At 36.5% G+C, this 23,071-nt stretch overlaps 1 protein-coding gene across 1 annotated transcript in view; it reads left to right on the plus strand.

The window, feature by feature from the left end:
* The window catches only part of fsip1 (fibrous sheath interacting protein 1), a 58,474-nt gene that overhangs the window by 26,398 nt on the left and 9,005 nt on the right, over window positions 1–23,071 (plus strand). The window contains exon 10 of the mRNA XM_053510315.1: window positions 17,542–17,667. Within this exon, the coding sequence (XP_053366290.1) occupies window positions 17,542–17,667 (126 nt within the window). The remainder of the gene's footprint in view (window positions 1–17,541; window positions 17,668–23,071) is intronic.

Genomic DNA, 23,071 nt, shown 5'->3' on the forward strand with positions numbered 1-23,071 from the left:
TGACTTCTCCAAGGGCTAATTGGAGCCAGGAGTGAGCCAACGTTGAGTCCAATCATGATGAACCATTCCTCGCAGAAAAAGAGCTCTCCGAAGACCTACGATCAAGAATCGTTGACTTGCATGAAGCTGGAAAGGGTTACAAAAGTATCTCCAAAAGCCTTGATGTTTATGTGTCTATTCAGACACATTTCTACAAATAGAGAAAGTTCAGCACTGTTGCTACTTTCCCTAGGCGTGGTCGTACTGTAAAGATGACTGCAAGAGCACAGCGCAGAATGCTTAATGAGGAAACGAAGAATCCTAGAGTGTCAGCTAAAGACTTACAAAAATCTTTGGCACATGCTAACATTTTTGTTGACACATCTACAATAAGAAAATAAAAACATGCAGTACATGGAAGGACACCACGGAGGAAGGCATTGATGTCCAAAGAAAAAATTGCAGCGTGTTTGCAAAAGAGCACCTGGATGTTCCACAGAACTACTGGCAAAATATTCTGCGGACAGATGAAACCAAATTTGAGTTGTTTAAAAAAACACACAACACTATGTGTGGAGAAAAAAAGGCACAACACACCAACATCAAAACCTCACCCCCACTGTAAAGCATGGCGGAGGGAGCATCATGATTTGGGGCTGCTTTGTTGCTTTAGGTCATGGACGGATTGTTGTCATTGATGAAAAAAAGGAATTCCTGAGTTTATCAAGACATTTTGCAGGAAAAGGTAAGACCATCTGTCTGCCAACTGAAGCTCCGCAGAGAATGGGTGATGCAACAGGACAATGACCCAAGGCATACAAGTAATTCAACATAATAATGCCTTCAACAGAACAAAATACGCCTTCTGGAGTGGCCCAGTCCTGACCTCAACCCAATTGAAATGCTGTGGCATGACCTTAAGAGAGCGATTCACACCAGACATTTCAAGAATATTGCTACACTAAAACAGTTTTGTGAAGAGGAGTGGTACAAAATTACTCCAGATCTTTGTGCAGGTCTGATTTGCAACTACAGGAAACATTTGGTTGAGGTTATTGCTGCCAAAAGAGTTACCAGTTATTAAGTCCAAAAGTTCACATACTTTTTCCACCCTGCACTGTGAATGTTTATGTGTTATGTTCAATAAAAGCATGAAAACATATAATGTATGTGTAATATTATTTTAAGCAGACTGCTTTTCTACGGCGGCACGTTAGTCTAGTGGTTAGCACTGCTGCCTGGCACCTCAAGGGTCTGCGATCAATTCCCGGCCAGGCTCAAGTTTGCATATTCTCCTCGTGCTTGGTGGGTTTCCTCTGGGTACTCGGGTTTTCTTCGACAGTCCAAAGAAATGCAGGTTAGGCTAAATTTCCAAAAACGTTGCCCATAGTGTGTGAATGGGTGTGTGTGCCCTGTGATGGATTGGCACTCTGTCCAGGGTGTACCCTGCCTTGTGCCCTATACCTCCTGGGATAGGCTCCAGATCCTCGAAACCCTGAATACAGAATAAATCGGTATAGAAGATGAGTAAGTGAGTGTTTTTCTATTGTTGTTACTTAGATGAAGATCAGAGCACATTTTAGGACCAATTCATGCTAAACTCCATGTAATCCCAAAGGGTTCACATATTTTTACTTGCAACAGTATATCTTCTAACAAAAAGTTGATAATCTTTAGGGCTAACAGGGTTCATTAGCGGTTTTAATGTCTTGGTGAGTCAATGTCATTATGTGTCAATGTCATTTCTCACAAAAATCACCACAGCCTACGAAAGTCACAATCCCTCAAGGTGAAACAGATTGGCAAAATATAGTGGCCATCTCAGAGATACCTCCCAAGATCAAATTTAGACATTATCCACAGGTGCTTGCATTCCCCACACAACCTAGTTATTTACAGAGAAACCACTCTCTGTAAAGGTTTTCTGCTCTAAATCTTCCTTTATTTCATTAGCAAAGATTTGCTGAACAACAGAAAATTAGCACAACTGTTCAAATCCCTCACTGGAAAAGCACTCACATGGGCTACTGTAGAATGATTCAAGGGCAGTGAGAGCCTATCCTAAATCTTTGTAGAACTATCCTAACACATTTATGATCATACACAGTTCATGCAGAGTACCCTGGAATACAATGTTCATGCAGAGTCCTTAAAAATGAATTTGCAGTTAACCAAATAATTTCCTGAGAATGTGCCCTGTATACAATTAGCATGCACCTGTCTTGGCACTAACACCTCCCATGGCTTCCCCCATTGTGTCAATCTCTCCCATTTTCACATTAATTCCTTACGATACTAAATAATTCAGGTGTTGATTTTGTCTTGCAGCACTGATACTGGTGCAGCCAGTAACTTATTTTATCAAGTGTTACTTAAGGGAGGACCAGATCACATTTTGCACAAAAACTAATCTTCTGATTACCCTCACTACGCCATAATCTTTGGGTTCCCATGAATATACCCCCCAAGGTTCATGGTCTCTTTGAACAACTCTCACTAGCTTCCACCTCAGCTAATATCTCTTACAAATAATACCACCGTCTTTGGCCTGACTACACACTCCCTATACATTATGAGTGTACCATCAATATTCTACCCAGTACTACTACCCAATGCAACCCCTTGCATCTCCTTTCATTCACCAGACAACATACTATGGAATACATTACCTTAGGTCCTCCATGTTCTTATACTATGTGGGTTTTTTCTTTGTGGAGAAACCAGGGGGAGCTTTTGCATCATTTGCAGCAAGCTACATTAATATGCCTCCCTAGACCACAATGGCCAAAGTTCCATTTGGCAGTGGAATTTATCACATAATTATCCTAGTTATAGTATGCTTCTCCAAAGAAAAATGCCTGCTCAGGTAACAGCCTCCCCTGTTGCCAGTAAGCGATATTCCCAACAGACTCTCCAGCTGTGAATAAGTAAGCAAGAAATGCACACATCAACATCTAGAACAAGCGTCAGGAAGCAACAAGGAACAGGTTGACTGGCACTGTGGAGACATGCAATGCTGTCAACCAGGTGACAGAGGCTGATTGGGCACCAAAGGCTTTTATAATTCCCCAGAATGTAAGGAGTTGAGTCCCAGGTACATCAGTGTCAGAAACACAACAGAATTAGCAATGAACTCCTTTTCCAACAATCACTACTTACTACAAACATGTTCATTAAAAAGTACAATCTCTTGCCACACACACTCTACTGCCTGACTCAGGTTGTACAGCCATCCATCCTGCAGCTGACTCTCTCACTTGATGGAAAAGGATATCCACCACATTCCTCTGTGCACCTGGCCTGTGTACCAGTTCAAATTTTAAAGGCTGAAGTGCCATAAATCAACGAGTGAGCCACACGTTGTCTTCCCTCACATGGTGGAGCCACTGGAGCAGGGCATGATCCAAACAGAGATGAAGCTGTAGGCACTCTAGCAAGTAGTGAAAGTGAGGACCCTAAAAACTAGGGATAAACCTGCTACAGGTATAATAACCCATCAGCCCCAAGAACTGCCTAACTCCATTTTTGGTCTTAGGCCTAGGGAAGGCGGTTCCTGTTGCAATTGCTGCAGTTTTATCAATGTAGGGACACACCTGACCCAAGTGGAAACCCAGAGACTGTACTTTCACCCACCCAATTGCACACTTCTTTCACTATATGCATTGCAGACCTCAGCAATAATTATTACTGATGTAAGGGTTGCTCCAAACAATTGGCCATCAATTGAAATCGGACAATAATTCTTAATTTTTACAGATTTTTTACACATAGACCGATGCTATTGTGATGACACAAAAATACATGAGTTGACAGCCACATCAACATGGCGGCGCCTGTCTAGGAATACTACCACATCTCTTTAAAATATGTCAAATATACTGCCAAAGCTTTCACACAACACCTGATTCGGCACTTAAGATTAAAGAACAATTTGAGTATGAAAAGTTTTCCTAAGTCTTCTAACTCAACGCTCATTCAACCAGCTACAGCAAAAGCTCTCACAAAGTTCAAGCCTTATTCTGCAGAGAGTAAAAGGGATAAAGCCATTGTCACAAAAATAATAGAGAGGAGAAAAATAAAGAGCAGTTCCCAGCTCTGGCTCAGGTTTATCTTACTACTTTATGTATGCGGGTTAAAAGTGAATGACTATTCTGCATGGCTACACACATTCTGGATCATAAGAGTAATAGACCTTCTCTGTCTGCCTTCACAGATTACTAATGAGTAGCCATGATTGGCTTGCCAAATACAAAGTGTCCGTGTTTCTTTAAAAATGTTCCATGGAGTGTTTCGATTTGTTATTCATTGACGCAGGCTAGTTTCACATACTGCATGTTATGATAAGTGAGTATAATAGGACAGTCACATTTTAGAAAAGCATTTCATGCTATAATCTACATGACATAATAAGAGCATGGAATATATTGCATATGTTGCCTTCCAATAAATAAACGTTTTACATTTATGATACTTTCTCAGTTCTTAATTATATTTGTGCACTGCTTACTGGTATAAATAGTAAATAAATAAACAATACTACACAATAAATAGAACACTTTAAGATCCTAAAATATCCCACACACCTGTGATCAGACATTGGTAATCAGTATCGACTGATTCTGACTTCTGTGATTGGGGATTGGTGATCGATGAGAAGGGGAGCAAGTGAGCTGGCCATAGTTGCTTGGGCAGCTTAATAAATGCCTGACGGTCATCATGGCAATCCATCTTGGCCAGGGTGAGGTAAGGTGTTGTCATGCTAGTTGATGAGTTTCCAGTTGGAATACCCTGGTCTGAACCAGGCTCTGGTGTGCTGTACCTGCTGCCCCTTGCTCAGGGTCTGGAAGTGCTCCTCCTGCTTGTTGCTGATATGAAGGAGCTCATGGTGAGGATTCTGCTGGATGGTTACAAGGTCTTTGATGTAATTGGTGATTAGTGAGAACTAAGTTAGAGAACAACTCTATTACCCGAGTTTCAGCACTTTGGTGAATGTGAAGGTCTAAAAGAAAAATGAAAAAAAAAAAAAAAAATTCCATCAATGGATTTTTAAGCCTACTTTAGACAAGTATTATTTCCTTAATACTTAACTATTTTTCAGCACTTATAAATACATATACACACAAGTCTGCGAGATCCTGGGAGGAAAGATATATTTTCTATCCCATACACATAAATAAAATTGCATAATGAGTCACAGGTCAAAAGCAGTACGCTTTACCCACGTCTATCTTCTGCTTATTTCCCACTGCTACAGCTAGGAAATTGACTATATTCTCAAATAGGTATTCTATAAAATTTTTACACCCCAGGTCTCATGTTCTGGGGAACTAGAGGGAGATTCCAGATACTTAGAAAAAGTAGTGTAACAATTGAATAAAATTGTTACAGGGCAAATCTTCACCGTTAAGTGAAGTATATCAGTAGATTTTTGTCTACTTTCCTAAAGAGCAGGCAAGTCTGATTGTTCTGTCAAGCAGGAATCCTAAACTGCTTGGAAGCAGGAGATTTTGGATAAATACAGTACAGCCTTGCTCTAACTGTACCATAATGTTAATTTTGATACCTTTAATACATGTAGCAACCCATTTTCTTAAAATTCATATATTTTGTACTTTCAGATTCAGCTAAAGAAATATAAATTACCTATTTGATTTGTAACAGGGCACTGGTGGCTCAGTGGTAGGTGTTTCGCCTGCCACATGTAAGGCCTGGTTTTGATTCTCAGCCACTGGATAAAGTGTCTGTCTCAAGCCCAGATAAAATGGTAAGGCTGCTTCATGAAGGGCATCTGGTGTAAAACCTGTACCAAGCTTGTGTGCGGACCGGATGGTCCACTGTGGCGACCCATTGCCAGGAGCAGGTGAAAGACCAACAACAATTTCTTTGATTCGCAACAACTAAAAAAAAAAGTTAATTACTATTAAATAGTATGAGTTAGGCTACTCATTAATGCAAATAAAGAATGATTAATATGGATAAGTATCAAAAACTGATAGTTCTGTTTACTTAAAATAGAAAACATCTTTACTCCAAAAAATTGATGTAACTGATTACCTCAAATTTTTTTTAAAGTTTTGCCAACTTATTCGGGTTTACAGTGTAGAGTCGTGCAAGAGCTATCAGTAGCAATGCAACAGGCCTGCTTCATGTATAGACAGACCCCTATATACTTTCTTTGGCTAAATGCCTTTCTCTTTTCTTGGGCACAACAATCTTTCATGGAAGCCACAGCAACAAAGAATGGGAAAATCAGTGTTCTAATGATGCAAGGTCAAGTTCAGTTAGCTTGAGTACCATGGCCAGAATGCCCAGACCGGAGTTCTAAAGTAATATAAAACACCTTTTTGGTGCTGAATATCACATATCACATGCAACATGCCCATAAACAGTAGGCCACAGCCAGAACTTTCCTAACCCACAAGTCACTTACATACAGTATGATTTGAGCCCTGCTCAGTAACCCTCATAAAAGATTCCCCTGATAGATGCTGAGGGGGAGATCACATGAATTCTTTTGTAGGAGGCATTTCTACAGGATCGTACAAGTGGCAACCAAATTAAAATTTACAACTAAGTGTAGACCACTAAGCTCATGGCTAAGCATTAGAAGTGTGGACTGAGAAGGGATTGACTTCACCACGTTGAGGCCTACATAGAGTACTGTAGAGTACAAAAATTTTAGGAATAAGATGAAAAATAGGGTGAATCAACTATGCAGTCAAAAGTAATTAAATTATTCATTTTAACATAAACATACTTTAAAAAATATTTTTTAATGTGCTAATCCTTTGCTTCGCTAATCTCATGTCCAATTTGTGGCCAAGTTTGAAAATTCTGAAAATCTAAGAGTATCTGTCACTGTCCTTCTGGAAACATTGACTGTGATGTGTGCTTCTTTTTTGCAGACAAAATGGCTGAATAGGCACATATTCACTCAGGTATGCCCCAAAATCTGGTGAAAAGTCTTTCTATAATTATTGAGGCTTTTAAAAAGGGAATGGGGTAACCAGCTGAGGCTGAGTATTAGTGTCCATGTTTTGGAATGGGCACATATACATGTAATGGGCAATTGCCCACATTTAGAGTAGTTTAAAAAAATGAACGCATAAAGGCAAGCTAAAAGAGAGAGAGAGAAAGAGAAAGAGCGAGAGCTTCAATAATGGCATTTTAGTGGACCACTGCAAGACTTTGTGTCTAAGGAATATGCATGTGTGCACACATATATAACATATTCCAGTTTTGGTTAGGTGGAGTAAAGTAGGTTTTTGTGATCCAATTCTAATTGTAGTTTACCATTTACACATTTATTGATTAATATTTTTAAATAAAAACTGAAATTTTAAAGTAATAGATTTTCACAAGCATTTTCACAAATGTAGCCTCTTCCTAGATGATTAAAACCATTTGGGTAACCTAGTGAACCCATGCTGTCTCTTTCGGTGGCCAAAAGTGCATTTCTGGGCTGTTCCATCATTGCACTTTACTTCCAGAAAATCTGACAGAATTGCTGTTGGAAAGGGTAGTTAGATTTGTTTCAGACATTTCAGCAATGGAAACATTTTAAATGCTTGCTAGCTAAAGTCTTCTCAAGGGTTTTTTTTTTTTTTTTTTGTCAGATTTTAACCCTACCATATGTTGTCAGTCAAATGTGTGAGGCCAAAGTCATGTTTCCATGCTCTTGTAAAGGCTCACAGCTAGAGTTTCTTAGGCTGAGGACAAAAGAGTGTGTCTGGGCTTGATGTCAATTTTCCGAAATAGTCATTCAGTTAAAAAGAAAACTTTGAAATATAGTTAACACATTGCGAAAAGAGAGAAATTCTTTAAAACCACTTTTGAACAGTTTTTTTTGTTTTGTGGGTATATTTTTTGTCTCTATTATTTGTCATGCTGCTTTTTAAAATAATGCTTTTTCTTTTAGACACAATGTGTTAAGAACATTGTTTGTCTTTAAATTATAATATGAAATCAAACCAACTACTTATTGTAGCAGTTAATAACAACAATAATTCAAATTTTATTTGTCACATACACAGTCATACACAGTACGATATGCAGTGAAATGCTTGTACGACCGCCAGTGACCTTAAAAAGAAAATAAAAACTATCTATCTATCTATAACTATTAAATAAATATTAATAAAAAGAAATACGAAAGAAAATACATTTAGATAGTAAAATAAACTGTACAAATTAGGGCATAATAAAAATATTACAAAATATAGAAATATAGGAATATGGGGGTGGGGGGAGGGAAATAAGTGGCAATAGCTGTGCAAATATGCATGAAAAGTGACTTAAGAAAGTAATAATAACAATAATAATAATACACATTTCTTACTTGAGTAAAGGTGCAATTACTATTAAAAAAATATACTTTGGTGTAAATTTTAAGTTCTTTACTCATATAAATATTCAAATGCGTAAATCATCTTTAAATATGACAATACAAGAAATAATCACTCATGAACAGGATATCGAATATGAATGTTTGCAAAGGCACCAAAGGAAAACATTAGCTTCTGCCACAGTACCTTACACCAGCTATTTCTGCCTTCACTTAAACTTTAGATATCATATTAACTCTCATGATGATACAAACCAGCTTGCATGCCAGTAGCTAGTAGCTACAGTCCAAACCTCAAGAAAATGTACAGGGGATATTTCTCCTTTTTGATGTACAAGAATCTTCTTGCATGTATGTGCACTGTAAACCCGAATAAGTTGGCAAAGCTCAAAAAATTTGAGGTAATCAGTTACAATTATTATTTTTTTTAAGCAATGATGTTTCCAGTTTTAAGTAAATGGAACTATGAGTTTTTGAGTTTGTTGTACTCATTTTTTTTAGTTGTTGCAAATCAAATAAATTGTTGTTGGTCTTTCGGCTGCTCCGGGCAATGGGTCGCTACAGCAGACAATCCGTCCCGCACACAAGCTTGGCAGAGGTTTTACACCAGATGCCCTTCCTGATGTAACCCTTCCATTTTATCTGGTCTTGGGACAGGCACTTCATCCAGTTGTTGGGAATCGAACCCGGGCCTTTCACATGGCAGGTGAAACACCTACCACTGAGCCAAGTTGGTGGAACTTTAAGGTGACAGTTACTGTTACTTAAGTACTTAAAAGACACATAAAATAAAATTTGTTCAGCTAACTTGAAAAATGTCATTTCTACAAACTCATAAATACCAAAAAGTTCTAAATACTCATAAAGGTCTATTAATTTGAACTTATTGTAATTATTTAAGTTAACAGTACTCAATATGTTTAATTACTTTGAGCATCAGGGTTTACAGTGTGTACAACCAGCCAATCACACTTGCATATAACAAGGACAAGGATAGAGCAAGTATTAGTGCATGATGTATTAATAATGCAATAGAGAGATAAACTGTAAAAAATTGCAAGCAAAACTAGTATTAATAGGTAGCCTAACTCATACTATTTAATAGTAATTATCTTTTTTTTTTTAGCTGTTGCAAATCAAAAATACTGTTGTTGGTCTTTCGTCTGCTCCCGGCAATGGGTCGCTACAGGGGACCATCCACTGGACACCGCACACAAGCTTGGCACAGGCTTTACACCAGATGCTTTACTTCTTAGAAATAGTTTAAAGTTAAAAATCTAAAAATCATTAATCCTTAAAGTTCTGTAATTTATACTACCTAACGTAATACAAAGAGTACACTCCCTGTTCGGTAATCGCTTTTGAAAAAGTAAATCAGATAAAAATTAAGTTTAGTCTTAAAATGACCAACGCGCATTAAAAATGTTTGTACAGCATACCTCTTCAATGCTGTTATTTTAACGATGAAAATATTAACTAATCCCAGTAAAAGTATTCAATTCATGTTTTATAATTAATTACTAACATAACATCAGTCATAACATCGCTTTACCTCAACGTTTTGATTTCACATATGGTGCAGGTTAAATTTCAGGCGGATATCTAAGTACTGCAAAAGTTTCATTAAATTCTGTCCAGACAGTTTTTCGTGATGCTGACATAATGTGGCACAAAAACGCTCATAACTTTACTTCTAATTAACATTTTGATTTTGTTTATGATGCAGGTTTAACTTCAGGCAAAAACCTAAGGATGGCAAAGTTTCATAAAATTCTGTTCAGCCAGTTTTGCATGATACTATGACAAAATCTGGCTGGACAGACATACTGCACAGACAGAAAAATTTCCGAGACTGGTTTCGAGATATCGTTGAAAGAACGAGTTCTCCAGAACTCAAAACTTTCTTTAATTTATATAAAGACTAAAGAAAGAATCATTAAGAAAATTGATTAGCCAGGCATAAAGTAAATCTGACACAATAATAAGACAGCTTAGGATAACTAGGGATGAGCATACCATGTAGCTACCTTGTACTTGAATGATCATGGCTATGGTAATAACTAACCTGCACTTAAATGACAATTAAAAAAACAAAATGTTCTTAGAAACCAGATTTAGTAGGGTAGGGATAATTATTAATTGTTGTTGTTACATTCCTTAGATTAATCAACTGCTTCAAGCAGTCCACTTTTAAAATGTAGTACGTAGAAATGAATAAAAGTACAATGAATTGTACTTTTCTATTTCCCTCCTTTGTCACTTAGCCAAATCTATCCATGAAATTCTGTTACTGCTCTTGTAGCATTTTGGTGCAGCCGTACCATGCCAAGGACTCTGACTTAAAAAACTCTCTTCTGACCATCAGCATATGGTCACCACATGGGCAGAGTCTTGAAGATGGACTTGTTTTGGTGAGGAAAAGAACTGGCGTATCGCTTTCTTCATTGTGAAAACATGTGTGACAGTTCTGGTCCAACCAGTAACAGCATATTTTATGTTTTGCATTAATAGCCTTGTGTATCTTTGTAACAACAACAAAAGCAACAGTAATAACAACAATACCAACCATTTGTTTTTGTTACCGTACCATGCAAAAGTCTTGAGCCCCCCTTATTTCATTATATTTTACTTCCAAAGAACCAGACTGTCTTGTATTTTTTTTCAAGTAGTCCTGAGGAATAGTTCTCCAGGCTTTCTGAAAGTCTTTTTTGCTTTAATTTTTGGCAGATTTTTGTCTCTCATTTTCAGTCCAGTCCCTGTACCCAACCAGTTTCAGAGGAATGTTTTTTGGTTGTTAAGCCACACAGTGACCTATTAATCATTCAAGCATTAACAAAAACGTCAATCTTAAGGCATGAACCAGTGAGAAACAGGTACAGATGATGACAGTTAATCAGGCTGTTGATTAGTAATGGTGATTGTTGATGTTAAGTGCTGAATGGTTGGAACAGATGAGAGGGAAAATGAGGGTTCTACTGAGCTTGTTACATAAACAAGACATTTTTTAATTGTATCTTTAGGCAGTTTGTATCCTGTCTCAGCATTCTTTAGATTTTTACCCATTTATTTAGTTTAATCTTATATGAAGAAATGAAGGCAGGTGGCTCAATTCCCATCTCTGTGTGCATGTTCTCCCAGCACTAGGCGGGGTTTCTCCGGGGAAATCCGGTTTCTTCCCACATTCCAAAGACCTGCAGCTTAGGCTAATTGCCATTCCCAAATTGCCTGTAGTGTGTGTGTGTGTGTGTGTGCGCGCCCTGCGATAGATTGTCACCCTGTTCTCCTGCCCCAAGTCTTCTGGGATAGGCTCCAGGCCCCCCACAATCCTAAATACAGGATAAAGCGCTATAGGTGATGAATGAGTGAGATGAAAAAATGAGGGGTGGCTCAAGACTTGCACAGTTTATTGCATTTTTTTCATTTTTATCTGTAAATGTCGCTAACAGTCTTAGTTCATAGTGTTTTTTTTTTATTGTGATGGATAAAGTGAAGTGTTACCATATCAATCAAGTTAGGTAAAATGTGGTATACCACATCACTTAAAGGCTTATACTGTTATTCTTTAAAATTTAACATATTACTTATTCTGAAATATTTAATACTAGCACAACACAATCTTTCAAGCATAAGGTTATTAATCATAATGTATATCTTTGGTCCTAATGTAACATAGACAAAATGTTTCATTTCAGTTACAGTTGAAAACTATTACTTGTAGTATACAGCAAAGATTCACAATTTATTTGGTAAGCCATGTTAAAAAAAAAAAGGTCAGGCCAGTCCCAATAAACGGACAAGTGTTTGACACTCCTACACTATGGATCAAGTTGACCAATCATTCAGTTTTGTGTTAAGTAATTTATTGGTAAGTAATGTATATAATATGGGTAAAATTTTACTGTAAATATGTAAACCACTAAAAATATTTTTGTAATGTTTGAACTTCAAAAGCAAATGTTATTTGTCCATTAACCTTTGGTGACCTTTTTATCCTGGTCAAGGGTGAATGGGATCCAGTATCTATCCTAGGATGAGTCATCATGCTCATTCACACACTCATTCACAGCCAGTACTTAAAGTCAATTGAGAGTAACTGACTCATCTACTGACCCAAGTTGAGCTTAATTTAGCTAATTTAGTTAAGTATACTAAATATTTAAGTAACCCTGTTTTCCTAATACAATATGTTTGCAGGTTAATACCTTTACTCAATGTTCCAAAGGAGTAGTTATTTATCATTTGAAATCCCTATTACATTATTATTATTCTTTTACAAATGGTTATAAATCTCACGCTGATGTTTGCTCAGCCGGTGAGTTGTTGAAACACATGTCATAAATTGTACATTTATTTTTAGATGAAAGAATGTGCAGTTGAATGGGTTTATTTGAGCTCTGGCATGTTGTTCATGATTTTTTGATATCCCTCAGGTTTTTTATCTGTTTAAAACACATGTTTATCCAAAATAACATCACTCAAAAGCAGATATAATGCCTAAGTTGATGTTTTAATACTCCAAAAATGCTTGGCTATTACACTATCTCTAATTAGGGTCTGTAAATAATAAACACATTCCATCACATCTTTTATTTAGTTAAGTTTTTTTTGTACAATTTTTTACATAATTACCTGAAATCATTTAAATTCATTCATTGTCAGTAATCACTTGGTTACAATAAATCTGAAACACTGGTGTGAGGTGGGTTTCCATCACAGGGTACTATGCACACATACATACAGTACAGTATTCACACACTAATTTGCACCTAGTGGCTGCCAATCCACCTACACGATTTTACTGTATACAGTATATACAGTACTATATGCTGTTCTGGTCAACTGAAACCATTATTATTATTATTTAAAGCTACTGTATACAAAGCACAGAATTCTTTGCATCAATCAATATGTATAGTGATGTTATACTGTAGTAGATTTACTGTTGACAGGTTAGACATCAAATTTAGTTTTTGTCATGTCTGCATCTATCTTTCTTTCTTTGTTGAATTTAGTGTAAAAGTTTTGCAAAGGATGTCAGTGCTCTGCCTTAGTCGCTAGTGAGCTATACAAAAGGTGTAGTGTTCTGTATGTTGGACCCTACAGCTTTAATAAAGCTAGAGGAAGGGATTGTGTGTGGAGAGGCTTTGGCTAGGATCCTCCTTCCACGTGGCAGTAAGTGAAAGCCCAGAAGTGGAGGGGCAGACTATGTGACTCATGCCTCCTCTGTTTTTGTAAAAGCTACAGACGGCCAGGGCTCAGGTTACATATTCTGATTATGGGGCACACTGCACAGTAATACAGCAGTTCTTAAACTGCTGCATAGTTTATTTCTATAAAGTTCAATGCTGTATCAATAGAAAAAGTTTCAGGTTAATGTTGTAACAACAGTTTTTTTTTTTCTATACTTATTTTCACTACACCAAGACGTCCCTAATTTAACATAATTTCTAGCCTAATATTTAGGTGTTTAATATGTGGAAGGGTGCAAGTCTTTTAAAATGCAAAAATGTATTTAGGGAAGCATTTTAAATAATATGCAATGGAATAGCATCACTGATATTCATTGGATTTACAGTAGTGCAAAATTTAAAACTATCCCACAATGTTTGAAATGATGAAAACAGTAAAATGTATTGTTTGAAAATAAAATAAATCTTAATCTAAATGTAATAATGAACAGATTGCCAATAAATAAATAAATAAATAAATAAATAAACATGGTGTTATTTAATAAATAAAAAGAAAATTAGTGAAGGTTTCTGTGGGAAAGTCTTTTTTAACATTTTATTGAAAAGAGAGAGTGCCAGCACCCTGTAACGATCAACAGAATTGCTGTTTCTAATAAGTTTCTTTATCTTTAAAGTTTTCTGCCACTACACAGGAAATAGGTCTTGCCAATGGTACTTTTGACTGTTTATAGCTGTTTGTAGAGCAGTTGCTCTAACATAAGTGATATCAAGACCCAAATAATACGTATAACTATAACACGATAAAATGTACAACCTGATGAACTGTAATAACTGGTACAAAAGTATTATGGTATATTTAAATAAATAAATATCCTTGGTATAATATGTGATAGAAATAGTACTTCAGGACAAGCTAATATAAGAAAAAAACACTTTAGAATTATAAAGGCTTCACATCATGCAGCTACTGATATTTTTCATGTAACAACATACCCTGTTGTGTTTTATTCCTTTACATGGCTGGGGTGGATAGATGTTTTTAACATAGATATAGTAGACATAATCTTTTTGCTTTGGTATACCTAATGTTACAGTCCTGGATTATGCTACTGATGTAACACATGGCAGCTGAGACCCAGCTTGACAGAGATGTTAACAATGTGTTATCTCTGCCTCACATTAAGCAATATTATACAGACACTGTCAAGGATGTTCTTACTAATAAACTTGGAGAAAATCAACCGGAAATTACTTTGGAGCGTTATCATTTGAATCCATCCATCTGTTCTAGTGCATGTGTGAGTAAAGTAAAACACTGCATTTATATGGTTGTTTGTGGTATAATATGCACCACGTTTTGGAATATGGGACATTTTTGCTCTGAAGAAAATCTAATCTAAATAATTCACTTGGTCAATGCTCTTAGCCAAAGCAAAGTACAAATGAAACAGAATACAAAATATACCAAGAATTAAACAATTAAGGGTCCTTCCGTGATCAAAACGTTTCTGTCTGGTGGCCCTGGGATTTAAGGTCACAATCTTTAGAACACTAGACCCTGTGCTTTGCCTGGTTTTAATTTTGGTGAAGAGGTCATTTAAAACAATTCTTTTAAAAAATCGTAAAAAGATAAAAAGATGGCTATTAGTGACTAGCTAATAAACACATAAGTGGTGCTCTAAGGGTAGTTCTTGACATATTTCACTTTGACCTTTTTAGTGAAACACAGCTGTAATAACATCAGCCTCATATAGTATTTCCTAGTATAAGATAAACCATTTTGCTTTTGGACCAGTCTGTTGCTACATTTTTATTAGGTTTATGTTTTAATAGTGCTTCTTGTACAGTAATAGCAGACAATTTGCTTCTTTTCTTAATTATTGCTACAGTAAATTAAGCAAAAATTATGGTTTAGGAAATCTTTATTTGATTTGCTGTCATCATAATGACAACTAGCTAAATTTTACAATATTGATATTTATTTTTGCTCAGTTTTTCAGTAACTTAAAAAATCTTAGGGTATGTGTTACATCTATTCAGAAGGGTTACAAATTGTTAAAGCATTACGCATCAAAGCATTGAGAATAAGAATGAGATTTATACAAGCTGCAAAGGGCATTTGTTTGTTTGTTTTGTGCACGTAGCCCTGGTTTCCCATGGACTCTATGTGTATCGGAAACTCTTTATGAAGTACATATTGCACTTTACAGTGCTTCTGTGTAGGGTCCCTGTAAATTGTAGGTTAGGATCTAAATTTAGACAGTCTAGCTCTGCTTTATGAGACAATTAAATGCCACAAGGCCTCTTTAAATGTGGGTGTCGGATAAGAAACACTATATTACGGCAATTTAAATAAATGGAATGATTTCATTGTTTACTTATTCATTTAGATTGTTTTAACCTTTTTAAAATCAGCACGTCTAATAAACACTCCAGGGGAAAGTGAAAGAGAACAACAGGATCTTACGTAAGATCTGTCAGTAATCAGACCTGCTTATATTAGAAGATGATGTACACACCCCTCTTAAACTATTGGAGGCCACCCAGTGTTTATGTGGGCAAAATATAAAACATCGCTAAAGTAAATTTAAGCAAATAACAGTTAATATTCTATTGCAAATCTCTTGCAATAAACGTCACCCACTGTCATCACCAAAGTGTTCCATTCTTTTTTTTTTTTTTTTTTTTTTTCAGGCTTGTATAACAGCTTATTTCAGTTTTTGTTTATTTTTCTCTTTTTTCCCCCCACAGTCTCCTTTTCAGGAGGTGAAATGAATGCTGATGATTGACTTGGCCAGTCTAAAACCTTCCACGTTTTCCTCTGATGAGGTCACATAAAGTTCCACCAAATTAGCTTGGATACATTTCACTGTAAATTGGCAGACGGAATGTTTGTGTGGACTTCTGTACAATTCTGCTGATATCATCATAAGTTACAGCAGAGAATTGGATTTGCCATTTTAAAACTTCCAATACAATCAGGTTTATGAGTCTTTAGACAGTGACACAATTTTTGCCTCTGCACAGCATGACAATTGATTTACTGTAAAATGAAGCAATCAAAATGTGATTAAAGTGTTGTGCTGAAGTGTTCAGCTTTTAATTCAAGGAGTTTAATGAAAATATTGCATCAACCATTTATGAATTATAGACCTTCCATATAGACCTTAATCTGGTCTTTTCTGTTCAGTATTACCAGTATTGCATCTTCACTTGCGTCGGCACCTCTTTGGATGGCATACTGAGAGTTCCAATGAAAAGCTCCTAAATTTAAATCCAACACCTAAAAGTAATCCCTGACCATTTATCTTATTCAGTGTCATAAAATAACTATAAAATTATAACTATACATTAATAACAATGGGCCATCAAACTGCTTATCAATTGTTAAAATATGTATTGGCCAGTGAGAATAAAGGGGAACATTGTAAAAATATCTTAATATGTGAATGCAAGTTTTTGTTTGTTTGATTGTTTTTTCTTCTTGAACCCCTTAAATTAAAGCTGAAAGTTGTAAGTTGTCACTGTCAGAATACTTATTGATCTTTACTTTTAATTCATAAATAAACCTACACTGTGATTTTATTTTTACAAAGTAAAACCAAAGTAAAACTAGTGAGCAGTTAAGGGTTAACGAAATTGCTCCTGTATTCATTGGGTATAAACTCATAGTCTTATGGTCACTAACACAGAACCTTAACAGCTGTGCTGCTACTCCAGATATTCTACATTTAAGGCTGACCATTTTACACCAGTTCTATGTTTGATAGCATGTGAACAAAAAAGGAGAAAGTCACTTTATTGTTTGACTGTATAAAATAAATGTGTAAATTTCTATTATGGATATAATATCTATTTGGATTTTGTAATATGTTGATGTCTTGAACAGTTCTGATTTATAGTATCTTCAAGTATTTAGTGACATTCATTGCAAGCAGCCAGTCAAACAAATTTTAATTGACCAAGATTTATAAGATGGTATAAAATGTCTACTAATCTTATTGAATGTTTATCTCTGCTGAATGTCAGGACAAAAGAGCTGGAGAACTAGGCGAGAGGGTCCTACAGGACATGAAGGAGTCTCGAGAGCAGGAGGAGTGTCTGTGTGAAATACAACAGCAGCTGCAGCTACTCACACAGAGACAACACCCAGATGTGAGTTCAAAGAGGCTATGCTTCAATCAAACTAGGGGAAACACACACTAAACCACACCACTTGCACTTGCACTATACACGTGATAAATGTAATGCTGGAGCTCATTGAGTGCAAGCACAAAATGCATATTAGGATCTATATTTTTTTATAAACCTTGGCCATGTCTTCATTCTCTTAGCCATAGTTTATAAGTCAGTACTGTCTAGACATGTTTTATGTGGAAATGCTGGAAAGGTGGGAAAGCCCTAATTAACACCCGATCCTATCCGGCTATGGTTAAAGCATTTTAGCTATTCAAATTAAAATGTAACTTTAGCATGTTAACTTAACATATGAAGGTGCATCATTAAATATGCTAAACTAAACAAAGTCCTAAGCTGTGTTCAAGGTTTTTTTTTGATTGTGCTTATTAAACAATTGTGGTTACATACTACTATATTTTTCCCTAAATTACTATGTTAAAAGGAAACTATGCAATATTGTTTCCTTTTAACTTACAAAACTCAGGTTGCCAAGTGTCAGTGGATGGAATGCATCTATTTTGGTAATTTGCGATTCAATTTCAGGACGTGTACAGTACTTTTGTACCTTGAATTATATATTCAGCCTAAGGTTTTTTATGAGTTGCTGCGAATGTTTTTACTTACAGTACATGGTTAAGGTGAATGATATTTTATATCATACAGGTGCAGTTGTATGTTGCCACACAACATAATATAAGCTTGAAGAAGCATGAGATTGTTTAAAGGTTTAACTACACAGTCATTAAGAGTAAATGAGAAACAATACCAGAATTAACACTAAAAGCCTTTTATATGAGGTTTTTAAAATACAAAAGTCAAACAAGAGAAGAACATGAGACTCCAAAGCATGGGTTAACTTTATAGCCTTACTGTTGCTTTCTTTATTCAGCTTAGCCAAAACCGGGCTTTCTCAAGAGCAGCTCCCAAATTCCTTCTGTTTGTTCCCTGGTTACACAGGAGTTGGCTAAACCTGGCAATGTGTAACGCTTTGCACAGTTTGATTTGTTTCTCTGCTGTAGTGTAGTTACCCAGATTTTAGTGTAATGATTTTCCTTTTTCAGTTAAAATATTTAAGTTGTCTTCCTTAGGGGCTGTGATCCCACTTTTTTGGTTTGTTTTTTGTTTGTTAAATTAAAATACAGTAACTGAATAAAAGTGGAAAAAAGGTTAGTATCCATGAAGGTAGGATAGAAATGGAAGGCTAAAGGAACCAGAACAGTGTTGTTCTAATGACCCTGGTGTTATAGAACTGTTAGACCAAGCTTCTGTACTAAACCAGACTTTAAGTAGGGTGTTTTTCCTTTTTCACAAGCAGTGACAGATGCAAAAGATTTTGACTAGGGTGGAGAAGCGGGACAGAGTTAGTGTGATGTGGCCTAAGAAAAATGAGCCCTAATGCCTTATGTGCAAATGCTATAAATTTATAGATTGCACGATTGTAGCCATTGGTCTTTTTCGTTTTCCTATTAGAACCAACAGTCCTGCATGTTTGTTCTTAAATCATGCAGTTGTTAGAATGTGTATTTAATCACTGGATGGTAGTTTTTAAAGTGTAAATTTTTTACCTGCTAAAACATCCAGTTTCGTGTCACCAGCTACTGCCTGCCAAAATATGCGCTTAGCAGGTCAAGCTAATAAATCATTTTTGCCAGCTGGTAAGTGCTCATTATAAGGAAACATAATTAATGCTAAATAGTTGACAAGTTGTTTTTTTAAGACAATGAAGTTAACCTCAAACACTGAGCAATTTAGTCATTCTAATATTTTCCACATAATTCATATTATCTCAGACATTTACAGAGATAACTTATTCTGATAAGAGTGGCCACTCACAAAATGAATTAATTTAAAATTACAGTAATCATACAATCATACAATTTATTGTAGGCCCAGAGACCTCTAGACAAATCAACAAAACAATACAATAATCTACCACAGACCAGCCCCAGCATGTTTGCCTAATTTATTAGTCTTACAGTACATCAAGCTTTGTATTGCTGCAACAGAAGTGCTATCTAATTAAACAATAATTACACTTATTGTTCCTTTTATTTGGACACCTGTGCATCTGCACATTAATGCAGTTATTACATTTGTCATTCAGGTTACAGCTGTACAATGCAATAAATACTGCAGATACCGTAGAAGAGCTTCATGTAAATTTTCATATTAGACAATAGAATAAAGGAAAAGTTCAATCTCAAAGACCTGCATGTTAGTTGTATGGTTGTTAATGCCAGATGGGCTGGTTTGAGTATTTCAGAAACTGCTGATTTACTGGGGTTTCACACACAACAGTCTTTAGAGTTTACACAATATAGCTCAAGAATCAAAAAAATGTTAAGTAAGCAACATTTCTGTGGAAACACATTGTTGATACAAGAGGTCAGTGGAAAATGGCCTGATTGGTTCAAGCTGTCAGGATAGAGATAGTAACTCAATCACCATTTACAACATTAAAACTAGCATGTTTTTATGTATATTATTTAAATACAACAATGTTTCAGATTTATAATGAATTTAGATTTTTTTCTATTGAGATTATGATTAACATGCCTTGCATCACCCTGGAGGTGGAGGGTTTTAATAAAGTCAGGCAAATCGGATATAGACTGGTTTTAATGACAGTTTAATATCGTCATGATCTCCTACATTCACATCTCCATGTGAGCATTCTTCTTTTTGAGGATATTAAGGGCTGCGGCTTTTTCAAAAAGAATGGGATGAACTTGTCATGATTGTTTCCTCGTTTTTGCTTACACATCTTTCTCTTCCTCTTTAGTTGCAGTTTTTCTCTGTCAAGATTCATGTCTGCTTTTATTGTTTGCTTACCTTTTGCACTTCCCCGCCATCATTTGGTTTGTTCCGTCTGCCATCACTTTTAATCAGTTCCACCTGTCGCTTATAAACCTGCCTCTCTGCTCAAGTAGCCAACTCTGCAAATCAGTCCGCCTGTTTATCTCAGCATAATTTCTGTCAAATAAAAATTGGACTCAGTTTCTGCCCTGTTTTCCTTGTAACATATGTCTACATGATATCTGACTACTGTATGTGGCCTGTTTATTGAAATTGCATTCTGTCTCAAACTCTAATATAACTGCTCACCTTGTCTCTGACCATTGTTTACCCAGTGGATTTGAAGTCCTTATCTGTCTGCCTGCCAATACGCCTAGCAGCCACCTATCTATCTATCTATCTATCTATCTATCTATCTATCTGTCTGTCTGTCTGTCTGTCTGTCTGTCTGTCTGTCTTTCTTTCTTTCTTTCTTTCTTTCTTTCTTCTGTCATACCTGAACTCAACCCTAGCACCGGCTCAGTGTAAGCTGCTATTGCCTTCCCAAAGCCTCATCAGTTTTTCCAGACTCACCTGTTTACATTGCCTGGGCCATCAGCTTCATACCTCATATACTTCAACATCTGCCTGCAAGAAAGCCTCGGCTATCATTCCACACTTGCTTGAAAATCATGCACCATTTTTATACACCATTTTACAACAGACATTTGAAAAGCCTTGTAGCTGGCTTTCATCCTACTAAAAAAAACTGTTCCCATTACAGAGCTGTTGGTACAAGCCTTTTAATTCCAAGGACCTCAACTAAAAAGTCTCAAAGTGCCTCTTTTGCTTGACTCGATGTCAGAAAAAAATTGCTTTCTGATGCCACATGCCTCAACAATGAGGAATGAGAAAACAGTTAGGTATGCCAACATGCACATACAATATAAGGTGAATGTACAGTATCTTTTGTACAGAGTGCAAGCAGGGACTTCGACAAGACTAACTATGACAGCATACCTAAAAGGGGAAGCCAGAAGGAAAACACAGCCTTCTGGAGGGTAATGCAATCAGTCACTTCACTGTCAACAAACCTGAGTGATCAATGAGAGTGGGGAAAGACACCATCTAAACATATCAGTTAACCATCAAACTCTATGTCCATGAGTCCTCAAGATCTGCACCTTTGCCTAAGACAAAAACTTTCCACAAATGGTTTGGTTAAATAAATAGTTTTTCAGGCTAGGCTTAATCAAACCAAATATTAATTGGAAGAATTACCGCCATAACTGCACACACCCTTTAATTAAAGTTGTGGTGTGGAATCATACAGCACTAAAAGTTCACTCAGGTGTTCACTTTTTTATGGCAAGCTGTTTAGTTTGTTTATGATGCAACTTGGTTAAGGTTTTGTGAGTTTATTTTTTAATTAACAGTAATTGCTATAGTTAGTTCCATTTCTATGACATTTTTAGTTTTCACATCATCTTTTTAGTTGAGGAATCTGCTCCGCCAGGTTGCTGGTCTTCTAGCCTAATTATTCTTCCATGGACTTTAGCCAGCCTCCCAGCTCAGCAGGGCTGACGATGCAGAAAAGTGCTTCTTGCAGCTTGTTTTCCTGGCTATTAAGTCTTTCCTCTTTAGCTGGCTTGCTCTGCCAGGTTGGGTTAATTGTAGTCATTGAGTGAGTGATGGTGAATGGAGTTATTGACCAGTCTAGAAGATTTTTCTTTTTTCCATCGTTCTTTTTTTCATTGTAAATGTGACTGAGATTGTCAAAGAGCATGCTTTTGCAAGCCATTGTGTTAGAAAAAATCAGCAGCAGTAGAAAAAGAAAATTGAAATATGAATACTGTGACTCGACAACACGTAGCATGAATTTAAAATAAGCAAGTAAGTAATTTGTTCCATATTTTCAATTCAATTCAATTCAATTTTATTTGTATAGTGCTTTTAACAATTGTCATTGTCGCAGAGCAGCTTTACACAATCAAAAGAATTATTTAAGTTTGTATGGAATGTGAGTGTGCATGAATCAAGATAAGCAGATTGTCCCTGCTGAGCAAGCCGAGGGCGACAGTGGCAAGGAAAAACTCCCTGTGATGGTAATAGGAAGAAACCTTGAGAGGAACCAGACTCAACAGGGAACCCATCCTCATTTGGGTGAAACAGAAAGCAGTAAATGATCTGCATTTATACAGCGTGTAGATGGCAGGCAGTTCAGCTAAAACAGTTGATGTTAATTGATGTAAATATGGAGTCCAGGTAGTTATTGGAGACAATTGCAATCTTGAGCTATCGAGCAACCGCAGCCAAGTCAAGTCCTCAGAGAAACAGCTGTCAACAACAGTTGAGGCCAGAATCGTCTTTATGGTAAAGTGAAACCATCCCCAGACACCAGACGCATTCCAAAGAGAAGGAAATCACACAGGGAATCCATGTGACGAGATCTCCAACCAGAAGCGAAGCACCAGGATGGGTCAGACAGGTCCGGAGGGCAGAGGGAGTCTGGATCACTGGCAGCTCAGGAATGGCAGAGGGAGTCTGGATCACTGGCAGCCACTGTTCCCTCTAAGCTGCGCGCATGCGCAATTGCGCACTGCTG

Source organism: Clarias gariepinus, chromosome 13 (assembly GCF_024256425.1).
Source record: "Clarias gariepinus isolate MV-2021 ecotype Netherlands chromosome 13, CGAR_prim_01v2, whole genome shotgun sequence".
Classification (NCBI taxonomy): Eukaryota; Metazoa; Chordata; class Actinopteri; order Siluriformes; family Clariidae; genus Clarias; species Clarias gariepinus.